This window comes from Heloderma suspectum, chromosome 5 (genome assembly GCF_057233095.1).
Source record: "Heloderma suspectum isolate Gila_16-S chromosome 5, 16-S_ref, whole genome shotgun sequence".
NCBI classification, from domain to species: domain Eukaryota; kingdom Metazoa; phylum Chordata; class Lepidosauria; order Squamata; family Helodermatidae; genus Heloderma; species Heloderma suspectum.
This window is the reverse complement of record NC_139462.1, coordinates 127,632,624-127,660,234: the sequence shown is the minus strand read 5'-3', so window position 1 is coordinate 127,660,234 and position 27,611 is coordinate 127,632,624. Positions and strand designations below refer to the sequence as shown.

The 27,611-nt window shown below is 48.2% G+C and overlaps 1 protein-coding gene across 1 annotated transcript; it reads left to right on the top strand.

Annotated features, from left to right (window-relative positions):
• Positions 1-338: 338 nt before the first annotated feature.
• LOC146344433 (uncharacterized) lies at positions 339-20,705 on the top strand. The gene is made up of 11 exons (XM_084860371.1): positions 339-1,551; positions 3,074-3,184; positions 4,903-5,021; positions 5,624-5,682; positions 6,404-6,567; positions 10,295-10,357; positions 12,362-12,524; positions 14,984-15,145; positions 15,452-15,555; positions 15,812-15,873; positions 16,701-20,705. Exons 1-11 carry the CDS (start codon positions 411-413, stop codon positions 16,737-16,739), a joined length of 2,187 nt encoding a protein of 728 aa, XP_084716497.1. The 5' UTR covers positions 339-410; the 3' UTR covers positions 16,740-20,705.
• The last annotated feature ends 6,906 nt before the right edge of the window (positions 20,706-27,611 follow it).

Below are 27,611 nucleotides of genomic sequence, written 5' to 3'. Positions count from 1 at the left end.
CACCTTTCACGAGCACTCCGTCTGGGGACACAAGTACCCCTGCGGTTGACACAAGCACCAGCAGAGGTGACTTCACCACAGACTCACTTTTCACAAGCAGTCCATCTGCGGACACAAGTAGCCCTGCAGCTGGCACGAGCCCCACAGTGGATGTGACCATGACAAAGTCACCTTTCACGAGCACTCTGTCTGGGGATACGAGTAGCCCTGCAGGTGGCACAAGCCCCACCGTGGATGTGACCATGACAAAGTCACCTTTCACGAGCACTCCGTCTGGGGACACAAGTACCCCTGCGGTTGACACAAGCACCAGCAGAGGTGACTTCACCACAGATTCGCTTTTCACAAGCAGTCCATCTGCGGACACAAGTAGCCCTGCAGCTGGCACGAGCCCCACAGTGGATGTGACCATGACAAAGTCACCTTTCACGAGCACTCCGTCTGGGGATACGAGTAGCCCTGCAGGTGGCACAAGCCCCACATTGGATGGGACCATGACAAAGTCACCTTTCACGAGCACTCCGTCTGGGGACACAAGTACCCCTGCGGTTGACACAAGCACCAGCAGAGGTGACTTCACCACAGACTCGCTTTTCACAAGCAGTCCATCTGCGGACACAAGTAGCCCTGCAGCTGGCACGAGCCCCACAGTGGATGTGACCATGACAAAGTCACCTTTCACGAGCACTCCGTCTGGGGATACGAGTAGCCCTGCAGGTGGCACAAGCCCCACAGTGGATGTGACCATGACAAAGTCACCTTTCACGAGCACTCCGTCTGGGGACACAAGTACCCCTGTGGTTGACACAAGCACCAGCAGAGGTGACTTCACCACAGATTCGCTTTTCACAAGCAGTCCATCTGCGGACACAAGTAGCCCTGCAGCTGGCACGAGCCCCACAGTGGATGTGACCATGACAAAGTCACCTTTCACGAGCACTCTGTCTGGGGATACGAGTAGCCCTGCAGGTGGCACAAGCCCCACCGTGGATGTGACCATGACAAAGTCACCTTTCACGAGCACTCCGTCTGGGGACACAAGTACCCCTGCGGTTGACACAAGCACCAGCAGAGGTGACTTCACCACAGACTCGCTTTTCACAAGCAGTCCATCTGCGGACACAAGTAGCCCTGCAGCTGGCATGAGCCCCACAGTGGATGTGACCATGACAAAGTCACCTTTCACGAGCACTCCGTCTGGGGATACGAGTAGCCCTGCAGGTGGCACATGCCCCACCGTGGATGTGACCATGACAAAGTCACTTTTCACGAGCAGTCCATCAGGGGACACAAGTACCCCTGCGGTTGACACAAGCACCAGCACAGGTGACATCACCAGCACAGCAGACCACACTGCTGTGTCAGGCTTCACCACTGCCAGCTCCACTACGCTGGAAGTCACCAGGAGCAGCTCAACAGCTATAGTCACCACCAGGTCCTCCAGCACATCAATGCCTGGTTTCAGTGCTACTGCCTCTAGCACACTTGGTTTTCCTCCCAGAACAACCGCAAAGCCCATTACCTTGAGCACCCCCAGAACAACAACTGCAGGTGAGCATCTGGTCTCATTAGTGCAACGTTTTGAAAGGGTTGTTGTGACACAGACACAGAACTGGGATCAAGTCCTCTGCAATGGCCTGGTCATGATGGGCAGAGAGGATTTCTAGTCATCACTGGGGAGGGCTATGCCTGTCTATAGCTGTAGCCCAGGCAAACATAGTCCATAGTGTCCCAGTGTTGCAGTGGGGCTGAAGAATGGGCAGGGGAAATGGTGCTTGGGGGGCAATGTTTGGGGTACACAGAGGTGGAACAGCATTCCCAAAGATGGGGCGACGCAAAGGAGGGGCTGGCAGGAGGTGATAATGAAGGTGAAAGAGCATCTTCAAGCAGCAACAGCAGGTCTCCCCCTTGCTCAGACCAGGTGACTAGTGTCAGCACCTGGCACCTTGGGCCACAGCAGGGTCCGTGGGCACCAATTTACCATTTACATTTCCCACAGTGCTCCCACTGTAATAGTGCTCTGAAGCACAGTGGGAAGTTGAAATGGTGACTGCCACCAGGGTCCCAAAAATATAGAAGGAGGCCCAACAGAGGGTACTTTGTCATAGGCCCCCTCAGATCTGGATGTGGCCCTGGCTCAGGCTGTTGAACACACCTGACCTGGAAGTTCTAACGTAAGTCAGGGATCCTCATGGGAGCCTATTTGGCCTTCTTGGCTGATGAGGCCTGTTCCTGTAGGCCTTTCTTCAGAAGTGACATGGGTGGCAGCACAGAGGCCAAGTCCGTGCCTTGCACCCTTCAGGCCACCAGGTGAAGACCTCTTGTGGCTGAAGCCTCAGCACAAGGCATGCACAGGAGTGGTGGGACTGGCGGATGGAGCTGGGAGAAAGTTTGGCTGGTGGATCTGTGTGGAGATGGGATCCTGCAGCAAAAGAAAATGTCCTAGAGTGGCAGGAGAAGGGCGAGGCACAGAGGTGGATCCCCTCTTCCATGGCCTCTCCAAAGTTTAACCATGTTTCCCAGTTAATGAGGCTGAGTCTCTGACTCGGCAGCAGAGATGCTCCAGCGGCGGCTCTCCATTCTCCATGGTGATTGGGCGGGGGGGTCAAAGGGCTGTAAGCTTTGACCCCACCGCCAATACAGGCTTGTGTCGTGCTCAGCCAATAAGCGATACCTCCCACCACCCACTCAGGGTCTTTTGCGTTGCTGGGGGAGGGGCTGTTTCTGTTTAGCTTAAGAAGATTCCTCCTGAGCTCCCGTCTTTGCCCAGTCCTCACTCCCCTCCATCCCCGGCCCAAGCTTCTACCGGCTCACTTCCATTGAAGCCCCAGAAAACACAAACCCATCTTTCCAGGGGAGGGCTTGACCCTGAGGGAGAGGCCTGCCTCCCCGTGCCCAGTCCATCTCCTCATCCTTTAAGCTGCGAGGTTCCCCCCTGCAGCACAAAGGTTTCTGTTGGGATGGCTGGATGGAAACTCCTCTCGGGAGGTGTGTGCCACATGTCAGCAGGAGAGCGCTGTGCAAACTGCCATTTCCAAGTTACGTTGAGGCATGGGGGGCTTCTGTCTTCCAGAACTGTGCTACAACGGAGGAACCCATGATGGGATTAAATGCCTGTGTCCCGAAAATTCATTCTATGGGCCGAAGTGTGAGTTCCCTATGGAGGAGATCTTTATGGAAGTGTGTAAGTGCAATTAGGAGTGGCCTGACCTCCCCTTCCCAGCCCCAAAGCCCAGTTAAAATCCCATCACTCCATTTGTGTTGAATCAGGACAAGAAACTCCAGGGAAATGAGTAGTTCCCCCATCCCATCCTCCTGGGTCTGGGTGGCTCAGAGAAACCTGCACCCACCCACCCAGCAGGCTCTTTTGGAGCTACTTTATAGTGTGGCTATGGAGGCCTCAAAGTGGGATTAGAAGATGCTGACAGCTCCATGTTGATGAATAGAGTGGCAGCGACATTTTTTAAGCCAAAGAGGCCCGACTTAAACAATATCAGAGGTCAAACTTTGGAGGCTGCCTTGAAGATGCCTGATCAGTATGAGCAGGGCCGCACACACCCTTTGCTGTTACTAACAAGCTAGAAGGGTGCTTGTAAGTTACACAGACCTAGGGGATTTCTCCATGACAATGGGAGGAGATGGAAGGAGAAGCCAATCATGGCTTACCCAAATTTTTCTAGGAGCCGGCTTTGCTCCCCACAGGGCTCCACAAGCAAGTGTATCACACCAGTAAAAGTCGCTTCATAGAACATACTTCCGGGTAGGGTGGGGGGTTTGGAGTGAACGTCATCTGATGGGCAGGGTCTGCACAACAAATAAGAGATGCTCCCCCTCCAGGCTCTCCCCCCTTTCACCTTTGATAAAATCCCAGGAGGTTTCCTCCTGTTTCGCTACATAAATCACTCTCCTCTCTCTTTCTCTCTCTCTCTCTCTCTCTCTCTGTCTCTCATCGCTCCCCAGCATTATTTACTCCATTAAAGAACAATCACTAAAGAAACACAATGTTCTTTCTGCCCTGATCAACGGATGATGCGATCAATTGAAGCTTCGAAGCTTCAAAGCTTCAACATTAAAGCTCTCTAAATGCATTATTTTGACTCATGGGAATGTAGTAACTTCAGGAGTGCGCATTTTGGGGACAAGTCCCATTGGCCACAATGAAAGTTACTTCTGAGTAGACACACATAGGTTTGTGCTGGGAAATACAGAAGGGAAACAAAGGGATGGCAAACCAGCCCCCTTTCTAATCTGATGCTGTGTAGGATCCAGTGATCAAAGGTGGAAGTAGTTGCTTCCGAAAGGCAATAAACCAAACAACAAAGAATCACAACTTTGGGAAAGTGCTTTACAGCCTTTAGGGATTTAGTGCTTTAAAATAGGATGTTTCAGTTGAAGGGGATCTCTGTAAATGTTGGTGTGTGCATTCAGGGGACAAGCCTCATTCATCACAATGGGAGTTACTTCTGAGTAGGTACTGACTGATTTGTGCAGGGACGGGAAACACATAGGAAACACCCCTTAACTGAGATCACAGTGAAAGGCACGATTCACGATTCACCCCTGGGCAGGGCTAACATACCTGAGGTCAGTGCGGGGCTTGGGGCACACAGCAACTATATCAGGGAGACCCTGACTTGAGGAACAGAATCAGACTTTAAGCAGTCTCAGGAAATCTGGTTTTTCCCTGACAAGCTCCGGGGTGGCTGCTTGATGGCCATGACGTCATCTATCCCTAATGACCTCCAAACGCAACCAGCTTGGAGTAGATCGCTCATGGAGACACCCCCCAGGTCTTTAGTTGTAGGAGTTTAACACAAAAACCTGCAAGGGTTTTCGAAACTACTTTGCTGGGAAGTTGCTGGATTCAGCTAGCGTGGACCTCTCTCTTTCTCTCTGTTTTAGTAACCGTGCCCATGACAATTACAGCCCAGGTGAAGGTCACGAACAGGAATTACACTGAAGAATACAGCAATCCCAGTTCAGCGGCGTATCAGGCTTTTGAGACTGAGTTCAAGCAGCAGGTATCAGTCACCGGATCACGCTCATGCACCCTCTGTTGTCACGGTCACTTTGGGCCACACTACACATGATGTTTCCTGCACAGCTGCAGCTGCAGCTTGGCTTCTCTTCAGTGAATTGATATTGTTACTGTTGTTCTCCACTCAGGACTTTTTTGGGTGCAGAGAGGCCTGTCTGTAATGAACAAACAAACAGCCGTGTTCTTATCAAGATCACAGCATGGGGGGTATATCCCTCTCTTCCCAGCAGTGCCCCCCCCCACTCCTCTACCCCCTGCAGCTGGGTGTATTTGAAAAAAACGCACACATCTCCCATGGGTGCTAATGGGAGTTTTTTTCTCTCTAGTATTCCTACCCACATTGGTGGTGCAGGTTAAGGGGGGTCATGGGATGGAAGGGAAAAATTGCCCCTCCCTGCACACTTCAGTCTTGATACAAATAGAGACCCCACACCAAAGAATAAGCAGAAACAATGTTGCAGGCTACATGTTAAACATCATGTGTAGTTTGTCCCTAAATAATGTCTTTCTTCCTCCCTTTCCCTCTCTGGATGGCTTTCGTCTTATTTACAAAGACAATTCTTTATTTTTCCCGCTACCTTGTAGATGGGCGACATTTATAACTTCATCCCCAAATACCATGATGTGGCGATCCTGAGCTTAAGGTGGGTGCCTAAGTCAGAGACCAGATTGAAGTCTTATGTCATTCCCCAATGGCCTATTCATATCTCAGAGCTGGGGATCGTAAACCCAGGAAATGAGTCTTGGCTCCCAACTCCCCTGTTGTAAGGCCACCAGAGCCCCCTCTCGCCAAAGGAAACCCAAGAGGCCTTCTCCAGGCTTGTGGTTCCTGGCTTCTCCCTTGTTCTAAGTCACACCCAGGCAACACATTCCCCACCCCACCCCAGGAGTCCTTAGGCAAGTTTTCTCTATCCTCACATTATGTGGAGGAGCTGAATGTTTGTTCAAGGACTGAGGAATGCCCCACTTATTCAATACTGACCATTGCAGTACATACCCCAGATCAAAAATGTTGAGAACTAGGTCCAAGTAGAATGCTCATACATTCCTACTGGCAAACCAACAGAAACACAATTTAGCCTGTCTTTACATAGTGCTGTTCTTGTGTGGTAGAGTAGTAGAATAGGATTAGGGACCCATGTTCAACTCCCCAATCAACCATGATGCTTACTGGGTGGCCTTGGTCCAGGTACATCACAATGTTGTTGTGAGGATAAAATGGGGGTGGGGAGAAATATGTCTGCTACCTTGAGTTCCCTGGAGGAAAGACAGGCTATAGATATAATATCGCCACATTCTTTCTATCAAACAACAAAGTGGTGATCCAACAACTGAGATGTTGTGCTCCCTTCATTGCTGTGTTAGGAATGGCAGCATCATTGTGATCCATGACATCATCTTCACAGCCAGTATAAAGAACAACTTGAACACCATCAACACAACTCTTGAGAACCTGTTGGAGGATGTGAAGGACTCAGTGCAGCAGAAAATAGTTACCATCACCCAGGAGACTTGTACGGGTGACTTGAGTAAGTGCTAGCTGGGCAACAGTGTTCCAGTTGAATGAGATATTTTAACAGTGTTACCCTCCCCTGAATGGTTAGACGTCCAGGGGCATCACTGCTAACAGGCTTAGTTTCCTTTGGCTAAAAAAGCATTAGAGGTTTACAGCCTCTTTGTAATATTTGCCATTTACAAATCTATCAGTGGAGGCTGGTGGCTCCGATGTCAGTGGGGCAGTGTATCTGCTCTGGGTTTCAGTCAGAACTATAAAGGAGCTATCCAAGGTGCTGAACTCAACCCCCCAAATAGGTTCAGTGCCTTGGCCAACAGCCTCCACTGCTCTTTCTCTCTCTCTCTCTCTCTCGCCACTTTGTGGAGCAAAAAGGCACTGCTACAGCAGGCAGCAGATCCACCCACATCACATTTGCTGAGAGCATCCCCAAGGATGCACTGCACTTTCAGCGAGGAACTCCCAGTTCATTCTGTCTATATCTCCGAGTAACGAAACTGCCTTCTCTTCTCATCCCTGCTGCCATGAAAATACTAGGCTGACCTTCTACCCCTATAGGTGAATTGCACAGTCAGGGAAGTCTCAGGTCATGAAAAGTATTCACATTTCTTGTTATGTCCCTGACAGTGATCAAGCCAGCCAGACTCATGTCATCTTGACAATACCCTTCTTGGTTAGAGACAGGAAGGAAAATGTTTCCGTTGCCAGTAACTGGGACCCTACTTTGCATTAGCCTGTTTCTGACACCAGGTCCCTTCAGAGCAATTCACATGCTGTTAGATAAGAACACAAGAAGAGCTGTGCTGGATCAGACCAAGATCCATCTAGCCCAGTATTCTGTTCACACAGTGGCTAACCAGCTGCTCACAGAAAACCCACAAGCAGGATGTGAGTGCGATAGCACTCTCCCTCCCATGTCCCCCAGCAACTGGTGTACATAGGCTTACTACCTCTGATAGTGGTGGCAGCATATAGCCATCAGGACTAGTAGCCATTGATAGCTTTTTCCTCCATGAATTTGTCCAATCCCCTTTTAAAGCCAACTGAATTGGTGCCCATCACTACATCTTGTGGAAGTGAATGCCATAGTTCATGGACTGGGTGAAGAAGCCCTTCCTTTTATCTATCCTGAATCTCCCACCAGTCAGCTTCATGGGGTGACCCACTGGGTTCTAGTATTGTGTGTGAGAGAGAGAGGAACATGTATCCCACTCGACTTCCTCCACACCATGCATAATGTTGTACGCCTCTATTATGTCTTCCCTTATTTGCCTCTTTTTTAAGCTAAACAATCCCAGATGTTGTAACCTTTTGTCATAATGGAGTAGATAGAAGATCAGTTATAGACAGAAGATCATAGATAGAAGATAGATAGAATATCAGTTCCATTTCAGGGCTGGCTACTGACCAAACTGTGCAGTGTTACATTGTCTGGGAATAAGGCTCAGCCTCCACCTCATTTGTTCAGAAGTACATTGTATTCCTGCTGGTTAAGGTCTCTGTTCCCTCTTTATGTAATATTCAAGCACAGAAGTGTGCTCTTTTGGTTGCCTTGGACTACCCAAGGGATGACAAGAAGGAACAGATCAGTGTGCGAAAGCCTGCATCAGTTTGAAGTCCTTCGCCAATATTATCAGTGCACAAACTGCTCGGGTGTACCTTTCTGATGTTACGTCAACTCCACACACAAAGTGAATGAGTAGAGGGGGATTGTGCTGACCCAGCTCTTGACTCTGTACATTGGGCCAAAGGTGAGAATGGAGTTTCTATGTGCATGCGTAGTAGTAGTAGATACGTCCATTGAGAACCTTATAAGCCTCAGGCATTTGCGCTTCATGTTGGAGTGTTTCGTGAAATATCAAAGTGTTTTCCGCATGCTTTTTCCATAACTTATATCAGCAGCATCAGGCTAAGGTATGTAAATGTATAACTGGGCTCCTTCACATGGGGCTTGTATCTTACTATGGAGACTGCTTACTCACACAAGTTTGCGGGTCCTGTACACCAGGGGTCCCCAACCCCCGGGCCACGGATCCGTCCCGGTCTGTGGCCTGTTAGGGACCGGGCCGCAGTAGGGGTGTGGGAACCCCCCCTTACCTTGGGTCTGCGGGGTGGGGGGAGGCGATCTGTCCCTCCCCCCTGCCCCGGAATCCTGGCCGGCCCTGGCCGGCTCCACTCCATGGTGAATTCACAGAGCTGCTGGCCGGCTCCGGCCCTGTTCTTTGCAGTAATAGCCTATTACTACAAAGAACAGGGATGTAAATGGCGGCCGCTATGCAGACGCCATTTGCGTCCCAGCAGCTGGAAGTCCTCCCCTGGCTGGAGCCAGCCAGCGGCTCCACAGATGCTCAGTGGAGCACAGCTGGCCAGGGCCAGTGAGGATTCAGGGTGGGGAGGGACGGATCATCCCCCCCCCATGGACCCAAGGTAAGGGAGGTTCCCACACCCCTACTGTGGCCCGGTCCCATCCCCCCCCCCCGGTCCGTGGAAAAATTGTCTTCCACGGACCAGTCCCTGGTCCCAAAAAGGTTGGGGACTGCTGCTGTACACAACACAGTCCTCTTCCAGGGAACCTCCTGCTCTTTGTGAGCTCTATTGCGTTGTTTCCCACCATGGAGTGGATATAAATGAGGTATACTATTTAAAGTCGCTTTTATTGCAAATAAAACAGCAGTGCCACCTAGTGGCTTTGTAATAAAACACATAGCCCTTATGGAGAAGTTTAGTTGTTGTTGTTGTTGTTGTTTTTAAAGCCACTTGGAAAGGGCCCGATCTAATCCCACAAAGATTCCGGAAGCAGAAGCCCCGGTAAATGGCAGGATGTTTAGCCTTGTGTGATGAAGCCCTGGGCGAGATTTGTTTGCCCTGTGCAGGCTTTTAGATTTCACCGAACTCATCATCTAGAAAATCTGAGGAAAGTGACTTAAGGAGCAATCCTATGGCCACTAGACACTGTCTAGAGAGCCATAGGATATGCTGTTTTCCGGGAACCAACCTTGGAGCCCACGCTGCGGCGTCAGTTCCTGGAAAACCAACCTCCCCGCATTGAGAAGCCCCATCCTCTGCACTTGGAAGAGGAGCACGGAGCAGCTGAAAAGGGGCGGGGTGGGGAGCGTTACGGGGCGGGGAGAGCGGAGCTGCGTGTACGACACATCCAGAAATGGCTGTCTAGTGGAAAACAGCAGGGCACGAGAGGCGCGGAGGGAATGATCCCCCCCCATGCCTCTCCTGCCTTGCTTTGGATAGGCGGTCGCCTCTGAGTTCAGAGGTAGCTGCCTATCTTGACAGGATTGCGCCCTTAGAGCGTGTTAAGCTTCAGACTGAGGATATATTTGCATTGTTGTGAATGGGCTGGATTACACATCACAGGATATATACCAAGCTGAAAACACTTGTATTTTTCACATCATTCAGAATTTTCAAGCAGAGAGATCTCTTCTGACCCTGATATCTGAACCAGCTGATCAGGAGATGCTTTTCCAATTCTGTGGAATTCTGCCATTAAATCTGGCTTTCAGCTTGAGCATTGGGATTTCAAAAACATGTCAAATACTGTTGGCAGTTTGTCCCATCCCAGAAATGCCTCACTGGGACGGTCCTCCATTGGGGAACTAGCAGGGCCTATTTTGCACCAGCATTTTGTGGGGTGCAGTGCAGAAGCATCATTCTCTGAGGAGAAAAATGCAAGAAGCAACTGCTAGCCACTAGGATCATACAATGCAGCCATCTCCTTTTCTTTCCAGAGTTGTGCTTCTCTCCTACAAATGACTCAGTCCTTGGCGCGACTGCAGTTTTTTCAGCAGAGGGTGAGTTTTGGACATCAGAATGGGAGGGAGGATGGAGGGTCTCTTCCAGCCCCCTGGTAGCCCACATCTAGTGTTCACCCCACAGCCCTGGGATCACCAGCTTGGTGGCTATGGGCTCATCTGTGCCTGAAGACACTTTCGTTGGCACCACCAGGCTTCCCAAACTTAATAAAAAAAAAAAACAACTTAAAAAAATTATTTCAACCTGGGGGGCTGACATGTTGGACATCAGTCTCCAGCACCATCTCTATTTCCAAGAATGCCTCTGGGCCCTACTTGGTATTTTCTACTCTTAGAAAATAAACATGGTAGGAGGCTGCAGCCCAGTGCTTGCCCAGAAGCATGCCCAGAAAAAGGAAAAGGTAAGCTGGGTGTGGCCAGGAGTGGCTAGGAGGTGAAAAGGGGCAGCAAGGAGTGAGGGGGTGTTTTGCCTGTGCCATGCATGTGTTGCCTGGGCTTTTTTATGTGAGGTGCATACATATATGTTAGCTGGTGTGCATGTGTGTATGTATGTGTGCATGCTTTCCTGCTTGTGTGTATGGGGTATGTATGTTTGTGTGGGGGGTGTATGTGTTTTGTTTGGTGCGGTGTCTGTATTTCTCTGAGCTGCATGAATTTCCCTTCTCTGAAACAGGTATTGTGCTTTGCAGGGCTAAATGTGTGATTTGGCATTTGAGACTCTGCCCACGTCTGCCTTGTACTCAGTTTCTTGGGCAAGGTACATGCCTCTGGGCCTTTTCAGTATGCCTTCTGTGAAATGGGGCTTGGAGCAGAAAAGTGTGGGTTCAGAAGAGTGGTTTTGTGTTTTGCACACCATGGCAGCCATTTTGTGAATGGGTAAGCCCCCATGGCAGCCATTTTGTGAATGAGTAAGCCCCCATGGCAGCCATTTTGTGAATGGGGAAGCCCCCATGGCAGCCATTTTGTGAGAGTGCCCACAACACTCTCAAAATTCCAGATGTGTCCCCCCCAGCCCAAAAAGATTGGGGACCCCTGGCATATCCTCCAAAACCGGGCATGTCCAAATTGGTTTGGACAAATTGGTTGCCCTCCGAAAACACCATGTGGCAACTCGAACCCAAGGGAAGGTACTTGTCTGCATGACCCAGCTGGATTGTGTTGTGCTCAGTATTACCTACCCTGCACTTGCTTCCATTTCATGCTGGGACAGTTCGGTGTAGCATGTGCCTGGGCCCTACAGAGGCCTGGCTCCCTTGTGCAGAAAGAACTGCCACATGGAATGTGTTTAGATCGTCATCACTTCTGTTAATCTAGGCAGCTCTCATTTGGGGGGATCAGGTTGCATCTTGGTGCTTTCAGTGGGGTGGTTGCGCAGACCCATGACTGGCTTCCCACCATGACCACAGACATGTCTTGGGGTGGGTCACTCAAGGGCACTTTTCATGCATCTGTTTGTGCACTGGAAGACTCGTGCAGGAGTGGACCCACCCCATTCATAGACAAATTGCCTTTCTGGCTCAGGTCAGACTGAAGGCCCATCTAGCCTGGCATTCTGCCCCAACAGCAGCCAGCTGAAACCCCTCAGCAGCTCACAAGGGAGGAGGGGAGGGTGGAGATGGCCATCCGATCATAGAGGTCCCCGGTATCCATCAGCCAGATGTGTCCTCCCTCTGAGCCTAGAGAGGCCCCTTCACAGCTGTCATTGACAAGCATTTCCTCCATGCATCTCTCCACTTTTCACATGGTCATGTGTGCCAAGGACCACCACAGCAGCCTATGGCAATGCATCCCCACATTTCCTGTAGAGGCGCTTGCTTGTCTATTGCATCTCTATCCCACCCTGCTCCCAAGTGGAACTCAGAGCAGCACATAGGGGGGTTCCCAGAAAGTCTCCCGTCCAGGTACTGGCCAAACCGGACTTGCTGCCTTTCAGGAAGCTTGCTGCATCCTCTGCCTGCAGACTGTCCCTTGGCACAGCTCGTTTCTTTGCCCTCCATATACTGCCCACGTTTCCTTGGACGGTCACTTCTCTTTCTTTCCCAGGGACTTGCAAAACAGCTGTTGGTCCTACGTATGCAGCCTACTTTTACCCCAATACAACGACAAGCACCCTGCGCTGTGTCTCCAACTGCACCAAGGACAACCCATACTCCCTGAACTGCAACCACGGAGTTTGTCGCATCTCTGAAAAGGGCCCCCATTGCAAGTAAGCAGAGGGAGGACGGGGCAGCAGAAAAATCCCCAGACCCAGGCTGTTCAACCCACCTGCTGCCACTGAAACTTTGGAAGAACTATCAGTTCTGATGGTAGTTATCAGAGCAGTGGTTCCCCCCTCCCACAAACCTTTCTGTGTTGACAGCCCACACGTTTTCTCCTCACACGTCATGCAAGCGTTCTTATTAAGAATTGATTGTTCAAAAAGTATTGTTATGCACTAGTACTCCACTTCTGAAGGGTGCAACGCTCCAGCGATTCCAGTGCTTATCCAGGATTCCGTTTCTCTAGAAGGAGGTCACTGGAGACTTACGGAACATACACGATATACGGTTCATTTACAAATATCTACTGGCTCAGCATAAGATGGTTCACAGCATTAATACCTCAACAGATTCCTGCTCCCCATCAGATATTGAAGGGAACCAAGAGTGCCTTAGGATTTCCTGCAGAGACCAAAACCAGCTCTCTGCCGCCTTTTCAGATCCAGTTCCAGCACAGACTGATTTCCTGCTGCACGCACAGATATCTGTTGCCCCTTCCCCGTGTCTAGTAAGGGTGGGGGAGGGAAAGAAAAAGTGGAAGTAAAAGCTGAGTTAAAAAAAAAAAAGCTGAGTAAAAGTGGAAGAGGTGGGCATGCATGATGACCCATCCGTTTTTAAACAGATGGGCTGCCGTTACATGCAAACCAGGTCTTAGTCTGGGGGCTTCTTCACACAGAGCTTTTTATCCTGCTATTGAGATGGGTTCCACACTGAAGTTTGCGGGTCCTTTAGATGACATTGTCAGCCCCCAGGGCATCTCCTGCACTAAATGACCTTCACTCCATAAAACCCGCAATAAGAGGAGCTAGACCACAGCGCCATCTAGTGGCTGTATCATGAACATATGGAAGACTTATATAAGGGGGAAAAGGAGGGGGAAAGGGAGTGGGAAGGAAGCGTGTGTAAAGGGAGTCCATCATGATCCTGCATTTAAAACGGAGGCGGAAAGCCCCATTTTAAATGTGGGATTTTAGGCTGCTGTACAGATGCTCAAGAATTACAGAGTTGGAAGGGAACCTGAAGCTTTTGCAATCAGGGGGACTGGGCTGTAAGAGACTCCTGAAAGGTCATTTAGACTAACTGCAAAGCCATCCCAATATAAAATAAAAATAACTAAATTCTGCAAAAACCTAAATCAGAAAAAATACGCAAATTAATGATTGTCAAATTTTCCAAAATGAACAAGGGGAGAGTATCACTATCATGGATTATATTGGTTGGGCTCCCTAAAGTGGCTTTATCTGAGGTGCTGTCTCTGCCATAAACTGCAAATGCAGTAGAGATTTTACAGGTCAATAGGGGACATAGTATGAAGGCAGCAGACTCTTAGACTATGGGAAACGCTGCCCCCTTTCCTTCCACAGTCTGCTCATGGTTCCCCCCCCCCCCACACACACACACACTCATATTCCCCCACTGCTGGGAGCTTGCTAGCAATGGAAGTTTGAAGAGGGAGGGGAAAGGCTGGAAGAACCTCCTGCGAAATTTCACACTGGTATTTTACACAGCATCTGATTTTACTGTCCCAAACCAGAAGTTTTGGCTTCTAAGGAAGCTCAGTGACTTCAGCACAGCACATCATTTAATTAGCCTCCACAAACATCTTTCCCCATCTCCACCTTTAACCTCTCCCATGTAGCAGCAGATTATACCAAAAGGGAGTTTGGGGCTATGTGACATCATGTTCCAGGAATTACTAGGGAGGCTGCATGCAGAGTGCTGCCACAGGAACCCAGGAGGCTGCTTTATTCCGAGTCAGGCCCTGGGTCCATCTAGCCCAGTATTGTCAATACTGAGTGGCAGCAGCAGCTCTCCAGGCACTTTCAGGCAGCAGCTTTTCCAGCCCTACCTAGAGATGCCATGGATTGAGCCTGGGACCTTCAACATGCAAACCAGGTGCTCTACCACTGAGCCACGGCCCGTCCCCAACGGGGCTAATAGATGATGATGGTGATGGTGGTGATTTTATTTCTATACCACCCAATAGCCAAAGCTTTCTGGCCAGTTCACAAAAATTAAAACCTTAAAATACAACATGATAAAAAACAATATAAAATCTTATCATACAAATATTTAAAATAATTTTGAACAGCTAAAAATAGTGCTGAGGAGGGAAAAGCTCTTATCTCTGATTTGCTGCTGGTGGTAGATAAGAGCTTTTCCCCACCAGGGAAGTGGGGGAGGACCTGGAGAAGAAGCAGGAGGAGTGGACGGGGCACCCCTGCGGGCTGGATGTGGGCTGTGGGCTGGAGGTTCCCCATGCCTGCCCTACTGGCATAATGCATGTAAGTCCATGTTGCAAACCAGAGCATGAAAATGGCCATAGCTTAAAATGGGCTTATGCCAAAATTGTTGGGGAGTGGGAGGTGCCTTTGTCTGTTCATCTGCCTTTGTTTCTGTCCTGTAGCTGCAATGATTTGGACACATTTTGGTACGTAGACAGTCGCTGCCGGACGCGCTTCCAGAAGAGTGAGGTGGGCCTTGGTCTTGGCCTGGCTGCCCTCTTAGTGATCTGTGCCATCCTGGCTGTCTTCGTAGTCAGAGCCAATCGAAGGAGATCTGGAGCCAGGTAGGAAGCACAGTTCTAACAGAAGAATGGTGGGAGAGGAGAACATCAACACCTGAGCTTTCAGCTTGAGGAAGAGAATGCCCTCATGGATTAGAGAAGCCCGGGGAGCCCTGGGAGAGGGGTGTGAAGCTTTAAGGCATCTGCATTTCCAGGTCACGTAGGAGGTGAGGAGGGGGCTGCCGTTGTTATAGAAACAAAGAATTGGTCTCCTAAGGTGCTGCCATGGAGGGGGGAAGGCAGCAGCCTGTGCTGGGGGTGGGGTCATTCTCCTTTGGATCCAAAAGTGACTTTTGTGTATTCCTGCAGCTTGTCTGATGATGCTGAGATCTGGTGTGGGGAAGATCAGGTGGAAGAGTGGATACGCTTGGGGGGTCTGAGCATCGTGAATAAAGCAGCCACCACCTGGGATGGTAAGGACTCATTGCGTCATGAACAAAGTAGCATCTCTGAGGGGTGGGGATGGCAGGAGGTGTTGCTCATTGTGGGCCAGGGCTTGTTCTCCAGAGCTTAGGCTCAAAGCTTTGCTAGAGTGCAAGGAGCAGCAGTTAGGAAGGGAAAAGTAGGTGCGTACACCCCCTCCAGAAAGGCCATACATGGGATGAAAGGGGCTCCCTGGGTTACGGCCAACAAATCATTCTGACACTTTCGGTTCTCTCTCCTTCTCAGGACACCAAGACAGGAGCAAAGTGTTCAAGCCATCTCTTGACTCAGTAGATGCCTCAGTACAGGTGTGTATGGCTGGACTCTCCTCTTTCACAGAGCTTAACAGCTATCATCCTCCAGAACCAAACAGTTGATGCATACCATGTAACCAGGAAGGAGGCATAGAGGCCTATGTGGTTATGGAAGATTTCAGGTGTAAGAATAGAATGTTTTCAATAGGAGCTGAATGTTCAGTGCTGATGCTTGCTGAGGTGATCCAGTAAATGCTATATACTTGGACTTTCAAAAAGGTTTTGACAAAGTCCCTCACCAAAATCTTCTGAGTAAACTTGTCATGAGATAAGAGGGCAGGTCCTCTTGTGGGTCAATAAATGGTTCAGGATCAGGAAACAGAATAGGAAGAAATGGACCATTATCATAATGGAGGGAAGTAAGAAATGGAGTCCCCAAGGCTGTGTGTTTGTGAGGAGTATAAGGGGTTGTGGGGAGCATAAGGGGATTTGAACCCCTGCATAGGGATTGCCTGGTGATTGGCAGTAGCAGGTGGCTGCTGGCTGTGCCACTGGGGCTTGATGGTGTGGGGTGCTGTGCGGCTGCCTTGCGAGCTATGCCAATCACAGCAGGAGTGCCGTGTGTTCCTCACCCTCGCATTAAAATTGCTGCCACTACCAGTGGCTTCTTATCCCCCCCCCCCAACATGCTGGAACCCCCCTTTCCTGCTTACAAATGGGGTGGTGAAAATGGGAGGAGCTTTTTCCACTCAGCCTTAGTTCCATGCCATCCAAATGCGTGATGCAAATAGGTAAGTGTTCATTTCTTCTGGTTTCAAAGAAACCACGGGCCTCGTGCTTTTACATGGACCTCACAACACACTTCGTACTTCTCTTTGCAGCTGCATTTCCAGAAGCCAACAGTGGCAGCACACTGTTGATTCCATTCTGAATAGTTCCCCTGAGCACCTGAGGATAATGAATGAGCTAACATCCTAAGGAGTGTCCTGGAATCCACCAACAGGCAAGCTGATCTGATGGGTGGTAGTGGTGACGTTCACCTTCCCAACCTGCTCAGATTCTTCTGTTTCTGGAAGTTAGTTCCTGGTGAGACCATCAACCTGTTAACAAGTACAACAGACTATTTACTGAAACCTGATTAGTATAGAAACCACTAAGAGCGGAAGGTTTTTTTTTTCAGTTTGACAAAAACATTAAGGTTTTCCCCATACACCTGCTGTTGTTTTAATGAAACAAACACGGAAGATGTATTTGTCAATAGGCCTTCATGGAGAAGCAAAGGACTCTGATATCCTGGAGGGAGATGACTGAAATTGGCATTGTTTTAGCTAAATCTTTCCCATCCTGGTGACAGAAGTTCATAATGCATGACTAGTTTATATCCACCTTATACTCAACTACTTACCGTTTAATATATTCACACAGATCTGATTATAATAATGTATAACATATTATGTATATTTGTTATTTGTGTCATGTTATTGAATATGTGTGCTTTTTTATATGAATATTTTTTTTAAAAGAAGAAGTCTGGCAATGGTAGTGGAATAATGTGTCTGAGAGATGGATAATACTGAAAGAAAATCTATTTTTAGAATATACCACCCTTGGTATCTCACCATGAAGAAAAATTAATGTATAATATGACAGTTGTTGGCACTGTGTAAATTCCCATGCAGATTTTCTTCATGATTTTTGGAAATGAAGCAGACGTAAAGACAGATGTTGGAGACATAACTGTGTGGGGAGCCAGCAAGGAACTTTCAGGAGAGCTATCGATTAGCGATTCATCTTTTCTAAATTAAATCAGGAAGCTAGGAAAGTTGCATACGAACACTCCATCTGAGGTTGCTTCCACACTAACCTTTTCTCTGTTCATTCTTTTTTCTTTCTTTTTTTAATGGGCTGGCCTGGGCCCTGTGTATGCCACACTTTGGATGTGTGGGAAGTGCAAGCCACAGTCCAATCATGTAATGATCTGGGATGAGAATCTGAAACCAAAACAAATGGCTAGACAGTGTTATAAAGACGAACTGCCCGCTTCAACATACGCTCACTTCAAAATCCTGTACCTTTTCCATGTGTTGTTGTCTGGGCGCAAGGATGATGTGATTCTCCTGTTATGATTCTCTGGGCTGCAGGCCACCAGTTCCTGCTGCTCCTTACAGCCATGCTGTCTCTTGTAGATCAGGCGGCTGGGGCCTGTCTTCATGGGTGATTTGCTGCAGATTGGGACCGTTCGTAGGTCCTCTGTGGCATAGGATTTCGTGGCCAGTCTGCAGCCACCCTGGAGTTTACCTGTGGGGAAGCCACATTTTTGCAGAGTACTTCCCCCCCTTTAATTCAGCTCCCCTGCAGTTCAGCTGCTGTATGCCCATCCCTCCACTTTAAATTTGGTATGATCGGAGTGTTCCTAGGGGTGTGTCTTTCACCTGGCCGTGCCCTCAGTAACCTAGGTAACTAGAGTAACTAGCCTGCCTCTCCGCTCATCAAAGCTCTAGAGTGCTCTTCTGTGCCTTCAGAATCGCGCTGTACTTCCTTCTTGCCATGGGGCGGGTTTGCACGTCCTGTTAAGCCACCCTGCAAATAAGCCAGCATGGGTTGGTTGTTCACTAAACAACCCATGGTACTCCCAACAGATGTGAAAGGTGCTGAGAAGGGATGAAGGAGTATGGCGATGGCACTAGTGAGATTGCCTGGAGCGGCAGGGGGTTTTGCCACTCTTGCCAGCTGGCTCTGTAGCCATTCCCAACAATCCACTATGAAGTCGCCCTGCTGGGTTCAGAAGACACAATAAGCCACTATGGGCATCAACAACCCTAAAACAAGTGATGGGTTCTCAGGGTGGCTTGTTTGTGAAAAATAAGCCATCCTGCAGAAGCTGCGCTGGGTTCACACAACAACCCATCATGGCTGATCACCCATAGTGGGTTGTCATGTCGTGCAAACCAGATCTAGAGCTGGATGCATGCTAGGTGTTTGTAAGGGAGTGAGAGATGGGGAGGGGGGAGTGCAGAGATGAGGGCATGGTGCCATCTGAGCGCTCTCACAGTGCACTTGACTCAGCCTCCCTCCCCCTGTTTGGTTAGGGTACCTGATAGCTGGGACATTAGTTACACTTTTTCTGTGGGATGTGTTGATGTGCTCTGTCCAGGGGGTAGCTTGCTGCATCGTCTGTGTGTGTCAGTGATCCTGGAAAGCTGGGCAGCCAAGGCGCTGGCGAGAGCAAAGTGCACATGGCAACCCGGGGTGGCGGTCTGCTCCCTTTGCCCTTCACCCGCAGGACACTGGTGAATGCCTTCGGTTGCTCATTCATTCCTGCCCAGTAGACTGCTTCTCTGACCCATCGTAGACATCCTTCAATTCCCAGATATGATGAATGCACTTTGTGCATGATTTCTCTCTGAAGGGCTTCTGGCATAGCTGCTCTTTCTCCCCGGATGATGATGCCATTCTGTACACAAAATGTGTCCTGTATCTGGAAGAATGGTTTTATCTCTTGGGGTACATGATCTTTTGTTTCTGGCCAACCCTGTAATATCATGAGTTTTAGTCTCTGGAGGACGTTGTCTTCCTCTGTTCGTCGCTGAATCTCTCTCAGTCTTTCCTCAGATATGGGTAAGCACTGTACCATATTGATGATGTCTACTTCAGGTTCTACTGATCCCTCCATGGCAGCTTCTGGTAGGTATGCCCGGCTCAAGGTATCTGCTAACACCAGGTCTGTGCCAGGGCAGCAGTTGTTTCATATATCATTCTTCTGCAGATGCATCACCATGCATTGCAGACACTTTAATGCACTAAGATTTTTTTCCATATATCTTCCAGAGGTTTATGATCAGTTGGGACATCTACTGTGCATCCATAAGTGTACTGGTGAAATTCCAAAAAGTATTGCAAGTATTTATTTTCGATTTGGGTGCAGCCCTTTTCTGATAAGGCTCTTCTTGCAAATGCAATGGGCTGCCCTCCTGGCAGAATGGGAGCCCCTAGACCTGTTCCTGGTGCACCACACTGAGGCATTAATGGCTCTTCTGGGTTGTAATACTTCAAGCGGGGGGCTGTTGCAATAATCTCCTTTACCCTTTGGAAAGCATCTTCACGTTGCTCGGTCTCCTCCCACAGTGTCTCTCAGTGTGTCAACTGCCTCAGAATCTCACAATTCTCTGAGAGGTGTTTACAAAACCTAGCTAAGTAGTTGGTCATTCCCAGAAATCTCTGGACACCCTTGATGTCTTGGGGTCTTGGCATGTCTCAAATAGCTCTTACTTTTTCTGGAATGTCTCAAATAGCTCTTGCTTTTTGCTTCAGGCCCCTTAAGGTCAGTAAATGGCCGATATATGGTACTTCTGTGACCCTCTGTCAGAGTTTGTCCCTATTCAATGTGATATTCCTTTCTCTGCATCTTTTCAGAAATGCTATTAGTTTCCGATCATGGTCCTTACGATCATGGTCATTAAGGGTTAGGACAGGCTGTTGTGATACACACACACACACACACACACACACATGTATGTTTGTGTGCAAAATTTCGGCTTAAATTGAAGAACGTAGGGAAAACCACTAAACCATTCAGGTATGACCTAAATCCCTTATGAATATACAGTGGAGGTGATGAATAGATTTAAGGGATTAGACCTGATAGACAGAGTGCCTGAGGAACTATGGACAGAGGTCCGTAACGTTGTTCAGGAGGCAGCAACTCAATCCATCCCAAAGAAGAAGAAATGCAAGAAAGCAAAATGGCTGTCTGATCTCTGATGAGGCTTTACAAGTAGCTGAGGAAAGAAGGGAAGCGAAAAGCAAGGGAGAAAGGAGAAGATATACCCAACTGAATGCAGAGTTCCAGAGAATAGCAAGGAGAGACAAGAAGGCCTTCTTAAATGAACAATGCAAAGAAATCGAGGAAAACAATAGAATGGGAAAGACTAGAGATCTCTTCAAGAAAATCGGAGATATTAAGGGAACATTTTGTGCAAAGACGGGCATGATAAAGGACAAAGAAGGCAGGGACCTAACAGAAGCAGATGAGATTAAGAAGAGGTGGAAGAAATACACAGAAGAACTATACAGGAAAGATCTGAATGTCCCTGATAGCCATGATAGTGCGGTCACTGAACTTGAGCCAGACATCCTAGAGAGTGAAGTCAAGTGGGCCTTAGGAAGCATTACTAACAACAAAGCTAGCGGACATGACAGTATTCCAGCTGAGCTATTTCAGATCCTAAAAGATGATGCTGTTAAAGTGCTGCACTCAAAATGCCAACAAATTTGGAACACTCAACAATGGCCACAAGACTGGAAAAGGTCAGTTTACATTCCAATTCCAAAGAAGGGCAATGCCAAAGAGTGTTCAAACTACCATACAATTTCATATGCCAGCAAGGTTATGCTCAAAATCCTACAAGCCAGGCTTCAGCAGTATGCGAACCAAGAACTACCGGAAGTACAAGCTGGGTTTCGAAGAGGCAGAGGAACTAGAGATCAAATCGCCAACTTTGCTGGATCCTGGAGAAAACAAGAGAATTCCAGAAAAATGTCTATTTCTGCTTCATTGACTACGCTAAAGCCTTTGATTGTGTGGATCACAACAAACTGTGGCAAATTCTCAAAGAGATGGGAGTACCAGACCACCTTACCTGTCGCCTGAGAAACCTGTACGAGGGTCAAGAAGCCACAGTAAGAACCGGACATGGAACAACCGATTAGTTCAAAATTGGGAAAGGAGTACGACAAGGCTGCATATTGTCACCCTGCTTATTTAACTTATATGCAGAGTACATTCTGCTGGGTTGGATGAATCACAGGTCAGAATTAAGATTGCAGGGAGAATTATCAACAACCTCAGATACACAGACAATACCACCCTAATGGCAGAAAGCGAAGAGGATCTCAAGAGCCTCTTGTTGAGGGTGAAAGTGGAGAGTGCAAAAGCTGGTTTGAAACTCAACATTAAAAAAACTAAGATCATGGCATCTGGCCCCATCACTTCCTGGCATAGAGAAGGGGAAGAAATGGAAGCAGTGACACATTTTATTTTCTTGGGCTCCAAGATCACCGCAGACGGTGACTGTAGCCATGAAATTAAAAGACGCTTGCTCCTTGGGAGGAAAGCTATGGCAAACCTAGACAGCATAGTAAGAAGCAGAGACATCACCTTGCCGACAAAGGTTCGTATAATCAAAGCTATGGTTTTCCCAGTCGCAACGTATGGCTGTGAGAGCTGGACTATAAGGAAGGCTGAGCGCCGAAGAATCGATGCTTTCGAACTGTGGTGCTGGAGAAGACTCTTACGAGTCCCCTGGACTGCAAGGAGGTCAAATCAGTCAGTCCTAAAGGAAATCAACCCTGACTGCTCCTTGGAAGGACAGATACTGAAGCTGAAGCTCCAATATTTTGGCCACCTAATGCGAAGAGAAAACTCACTGGAAAAGACCCTGATGCTGGAAAGATTGAAGGCCAAAGGAGAAGGGGACAGCAGAGGATGAGATGGCTAGATAGCATCACTGATGCAATGAATATGGACTTGAGCACACTCCGGGAGAGAGCGCAGGACAGGAAGGCCTGGCGTGCTATGGTCCATGGGGTCACGAAGAGTCGGACATGACTGAACGACTGAACAACTATATATATATATATATATGTATGTATGTATGTATGTATGTATGTAAAGGTGTCCCCAACCAGTCATGTCCGACTCTAGGGTGTGGTGCTCATCTCCATTTCTAAGCCAAAGAGCCAGCGCTGTCCGAAGACGCTTCCATGGTCATGTGGCCAGCATGACTGAACACCGAGGTGCACAGAACGCTGTTACCTTTCCCGCCGAGGCGGTACCTATTTATCTACTTGCAATTTCTTGCTTTCGAACTGCTAGGTTGGCAGAAGCTGGGACTGAAGACGGGAGCTCACTCCGTCACGCAGCACTCGGGTCTCGAACTGCTGTCCTGCTGACCTTCCGGTCTGCAGTTCAGCATCTTAACCACTATATATATCATAGAATAGTGGGGCTGAAAGGGGCCTATAAGACTATCGAGTCCAACCCCCACTTATACACACACACAGTGCATTGCATAAGTATTCACCTCCCTTTGACTTTTCCACATTTTGTTGTGTTACAACCAGAAATTAAAATGGATGTAATTAGGATTTCTTGTCACTGATCTACAAAAAATAGTCCATAATGTCAAAGGGGGGGGGGGAATCTACATATTTTACCAAGTGGTCTACAAATAAAAAACTGAAAAGTCTGGATTGCAGAAGTATTTACCACCTTTGCTGTGACACCCCGAAATAAGCTCTGGTGCAACCAACTGCCTTCAGAAGTTGCATAATTAGTTGAATGGAGTCAATCTGTGTACAATTCAAGTGTCACATGATCTCAGATTAAATACACCTGTATCTGCAAGGCCCCAGAGTTTATTGGAGAGCAAACAGCATCCTGAAGACCAAGGAGCTATCAAAACAAGTTCGGGATAAAGCAACAATCAGGGTTGGGTTACAAAAAAATATCCCAAACTATGAACATTCCCTGGAGCACCGTTAAATCCATTATTACAAAATGGAAAGAATATGGCACAACCATGACTCTGCCTAGAGAAGGCTGTCCACCAAACTCAGTGGCTGCTGGGTAAGGAGGGCATTAGCCAGAGAAGCAACCAAGAGGCCAATGGTAACTCTGAAAGGAGCTAGAGAGATCCACAGCTGAGTTGGGAGAACCATCCATGGGACAACTATCACCTGGATGCTCCACAAAGCTGGGCTTTATGAAAGAGTGGTAAGAAGAAAGCCATTGCTGAACCACCACCACCCCCGCCATCAAATCCCATTTGGATTTTGCCAAAAGCCATGTAGGATACACAGTAAACATGTGGGAAAAGTTTATCTGATCTGATGAGATCAAAACTAAACTTTTTGGTCTAACCACAAAACCCTATGTGTGGCGCAAAGCCAAGAGTGCTCATTGCCTGAGAACACCATCCCCACGGGGAAGCATGGTGGCAGTATCATGTTGTGGGGATGCTTTCCATTGGCAGGTACTGGGAAACTGGTCAGGACTGAGGATGGAGCCAAATACAGGGCAATTCTAGAGGAAACCCTGTTCCATTCTGCAAGGGACCTGGGACTGGGGCAGAGGCTCACCTTCCAGCAGGACAATGACCCTAAACGCACGAAGTTACACCAGAGTGGTTTAAAAAGAAGAACCTGAATGTCTTAGAATGGCCTAGTCAAAGCCCAGACTTCAATCCGATTGAGGATCTGTGGCAAGACCTGAAAATGGCTGTTCACCAACAGACCCCATCCAACCTGACAGAGTTTGAGCAATTTTGCCAAGAAGAATGGGCAAAAATGGCAGGATCTAGATATGCAAAGCTGGTAGAGACTTACCCCAAAAGACTCACAGCTGTAACTGCTGCCAAAGGTACTTCTACCAAATATTGACTCAGGGGAGTGAATACTTATGCAACCAACGAATGCCAGTTTGTTTTTGTTTAATTAACCTTTGTGCCACAATAAAAATATTTTGCACCTTCCAAGTGTTAAGTATGTCATGTAAATCAAATGGCACAAATGCCAATTAAATCTATTTTAATTCCAGGTTGTAACACAACAAAATGTGGAAAAGGACACAAAATGTGTCCAAAACTTCTGGAGGGCACCAGGTTGGGGAAGAGTGTTCTATAGAGTGTTCACCAATGTTGCCAAAATGAAGGAAATCATTCTAGGACGAGTGTTGTAAAGTTGTAAATGTTAGGATAAGGGCAGTGATGCCATAAAATATACGTTATGATATTCTTAAGACAGCTTTACCATGTTTGTGCATCTGGGTTTTTCCCCCTTGTTTGTGTGTGTGTGTGTGTTATCTCTCACTCCAAATAAAGTTTTATTGGTGTTCATGATGCTTCTTGAATATAACACTCTTCTGCTTTAGTGCTGTTCAATTCCCAGGATCTTCTACTACTCTGTGTAGACTTCTAGATGTCATGGAATGTGACACTAAGCAACAAAGAGCACACACAAGGGGGGATCTTCACGACAATGGACTGAGAAGCGCGTTGGAGTATTATCCAGATTATCATGGAATCGGCTTTGGTCTATCAGGGACACACAAAGCAAGAAAAGCCGAATGTAACATACCTTTGAAGTCTGGTTTTCATGGGTCACACAGCTCTTGAAAGGAACATACTTCCGGGTGTGGGGGAATAGAACAGAACCTCATCAACCTGGCAGGGACTGCCCAACCAATGAGAGAGGAATCTTTCCCACCCCTGCCCATGCTCTCCCCTTTTTCACGAAGATGCCAAAATCCCCAATTCTCCACTACAGCATCTGAAGGCTCCCCATGACAGCAGCCCTCCTGCATTTTGCCCCATTCCAGCAAACTGTCAGGAAGTTATTCCTCTCCTCCCTTTTCCCCCAGTGTGTGCACTTTTGCATGAAGAAGCCAAAATCCCTGATTCTCCAGTGCAGCACCTGAAGGTTCCCCCAGAGAACATCCCACCCATCCCAATTTCACCCCATTCTACCAAACTGTAATTACAGAAATGCCATCGTTTTACCATGACAGCCTTCATGAATCAAAACCAGTCCTTTTGTACATATCCAATAGTGTTTATATATTAAGCAATTAAGCCCAATCTACATGGAAATGGAATGAGAAGTGCTTTCTGGTTTTATCTGGATTTTCATTAAATCAGTTTTGGTCTGTCAGCAGCACAGGAAGTAAGAAAAGTGGACTATACGCCACCTAATAACCTGCTTTCACAGGTCACACAAGAGCACTTTAAATCACCTTACTTTGTGGTTGGGTGGAGTCTCTCCAGTTGAAGTGAATGTCATCAACCACAGAGATGCTGCTCAGCGAATGAGAGAGGCTTGTTCCCCAGCCTGTCCATGCTCTCACTACTGGCCACCCCCTCTCCTTCCCCTCTGAGAATGAAGCTGCTCAACTGAGTGCAAAGGATACACATGACTTACTTCCAAGTAGGCCATGTTTAGCGAACACCTTCCCTCATGTGCTCCCTCTCTGAGGGGAAGTCGGGGTGAATTAAATTACTGTGGACATACGGCCAGACAGGCTTGCCCCACACACACACACAGACTCTGTGCTTTGTTAAATCAATAGGAGATACTGAGTTACTTCCAGCCCGGTCTCTTTTCTGTGCCCAGTCACATGAAATGGATGAGAAGGGGGGGGGGGAGATGATCACTTTTTGAGCTTGTATATGCACACATTCAAACCATTAGCTCTCAGAATCAATAAAGCTCTATGTAACTGCGCATCTCCATTTTTTTTACCCTCTGCTCCCTCCACCCACCCCCATGCAGCTTTGAATCAACAGCCGAAGCTGAAGGTTAACTCCTTCCATTTCTTCCCTCTCCTGCTGTTTGAGGCGTGCTCTCTGCCACTCTTTCCCCCACCCCCACCCCTGCAGGCAGTGAACTGCAAAAGAGGACAAGTTCCTTCCCAGCAGGGATGCATAGTTTTAAAAGGGCAGGCCTGAGGCTTGCTCTCCGCCACTCCCCTCCCCACTCCCTGCTCAAAGAATATTGTAAGGACAGGCACGGGAATTCTCCCCACCCCCCTGCTCCTGTGCTCAGCAAAGTGCAATCTGAAGTTACTTCCGAATAGACATGACTCTGCTCTCCCCGCGCCCACCCCCGCCGCTTTTCCTTCCGCCAATCAGAGTTGCGCCATGCAGAAAATAACCAAGGCAAGGCCATGTTGTCTCAGCTTTTTTCTATGTAGCAGAATCCTCAAAAGCCTATAACTGTTGTCTTTGTTTCTTTTGTATAAAAGAAGAAACTGTTAGGAAAGTAGAGATAAGTTACCTTGTTTCCACAGCAGCTCACCTCAGACCTATGAATCATCGTCCTTGCAAAAAGTTGCAGGGCTCTGAGAGAAGAAGCTGGCGGTGGGGGGGTCAGTAAAAGCTCAGTTGATAATGAGCAGACATGCGCGCTAGGCTTGGCTGATGTCACTTATTTAGCCACATTATGATTATAAATGTAACTGGTGAGTGTTGATCTGGGCTGCCTCTGGGTTGACTGAGCTGCCTTCATTGTACACGAATAAACTCGAGTTGAATATTACCTGCGTGTCCAGAGCTTAACTGGAGAGCAGCTCAGCACAGGCCTCCAAGACCAAGTCCAGTTTGGACTTTTACCACAGTCTGGCGAGCCAGGTAGGAGGGCCCAGCTTTGCAGCGCAATCACACCCCGCCCGATGCCTGAACAACCCAGTTGGCACTAGGTGAGTTCACCTTGGGGTCTTCTTGAACGGGCAGGATGGGTGTGCTTCAAAACCAAGGCCAACTCCTAGTAGGGTAAGATTCACTGGTAAAAAAAGGTGAGACACCCTGGTTGGTTTCCTTTGTTTAAGGTGATGTCCATTAAGTATTGAAAGGTATATACAGGACAGCCTTAACTGGTTGAAGGAGACAATATGGGTGGGGGTTGGAGTGTCCCGACAGGGTCATCTCTAGATGTTTTGCTTAAGCAATGGAATACTCTGCCAGGCATGGCTGGTTTGAGTAAAAAGCGCTTGGTTCTGTTGTGCACAGAAAAAATGGCCAGTTTTTAGTCACTCATGGCCACCCAAAGGATCCTTCAACCAAAACATCTTAAGAGATCTCAGCCTTGTTCTAGAGGACAGGGTGTCCAAAAACATGGATTACTGGTTTCTCTGGGCCAACATGGCTGAGAAAAGGCAGGCAAGAAGTAAAGCAGTGTCCTTCGTGAGCGTACCATCCGCGCCGCCTCTGCCATCTTGTCCACCGCCCCCCTACCCAGAG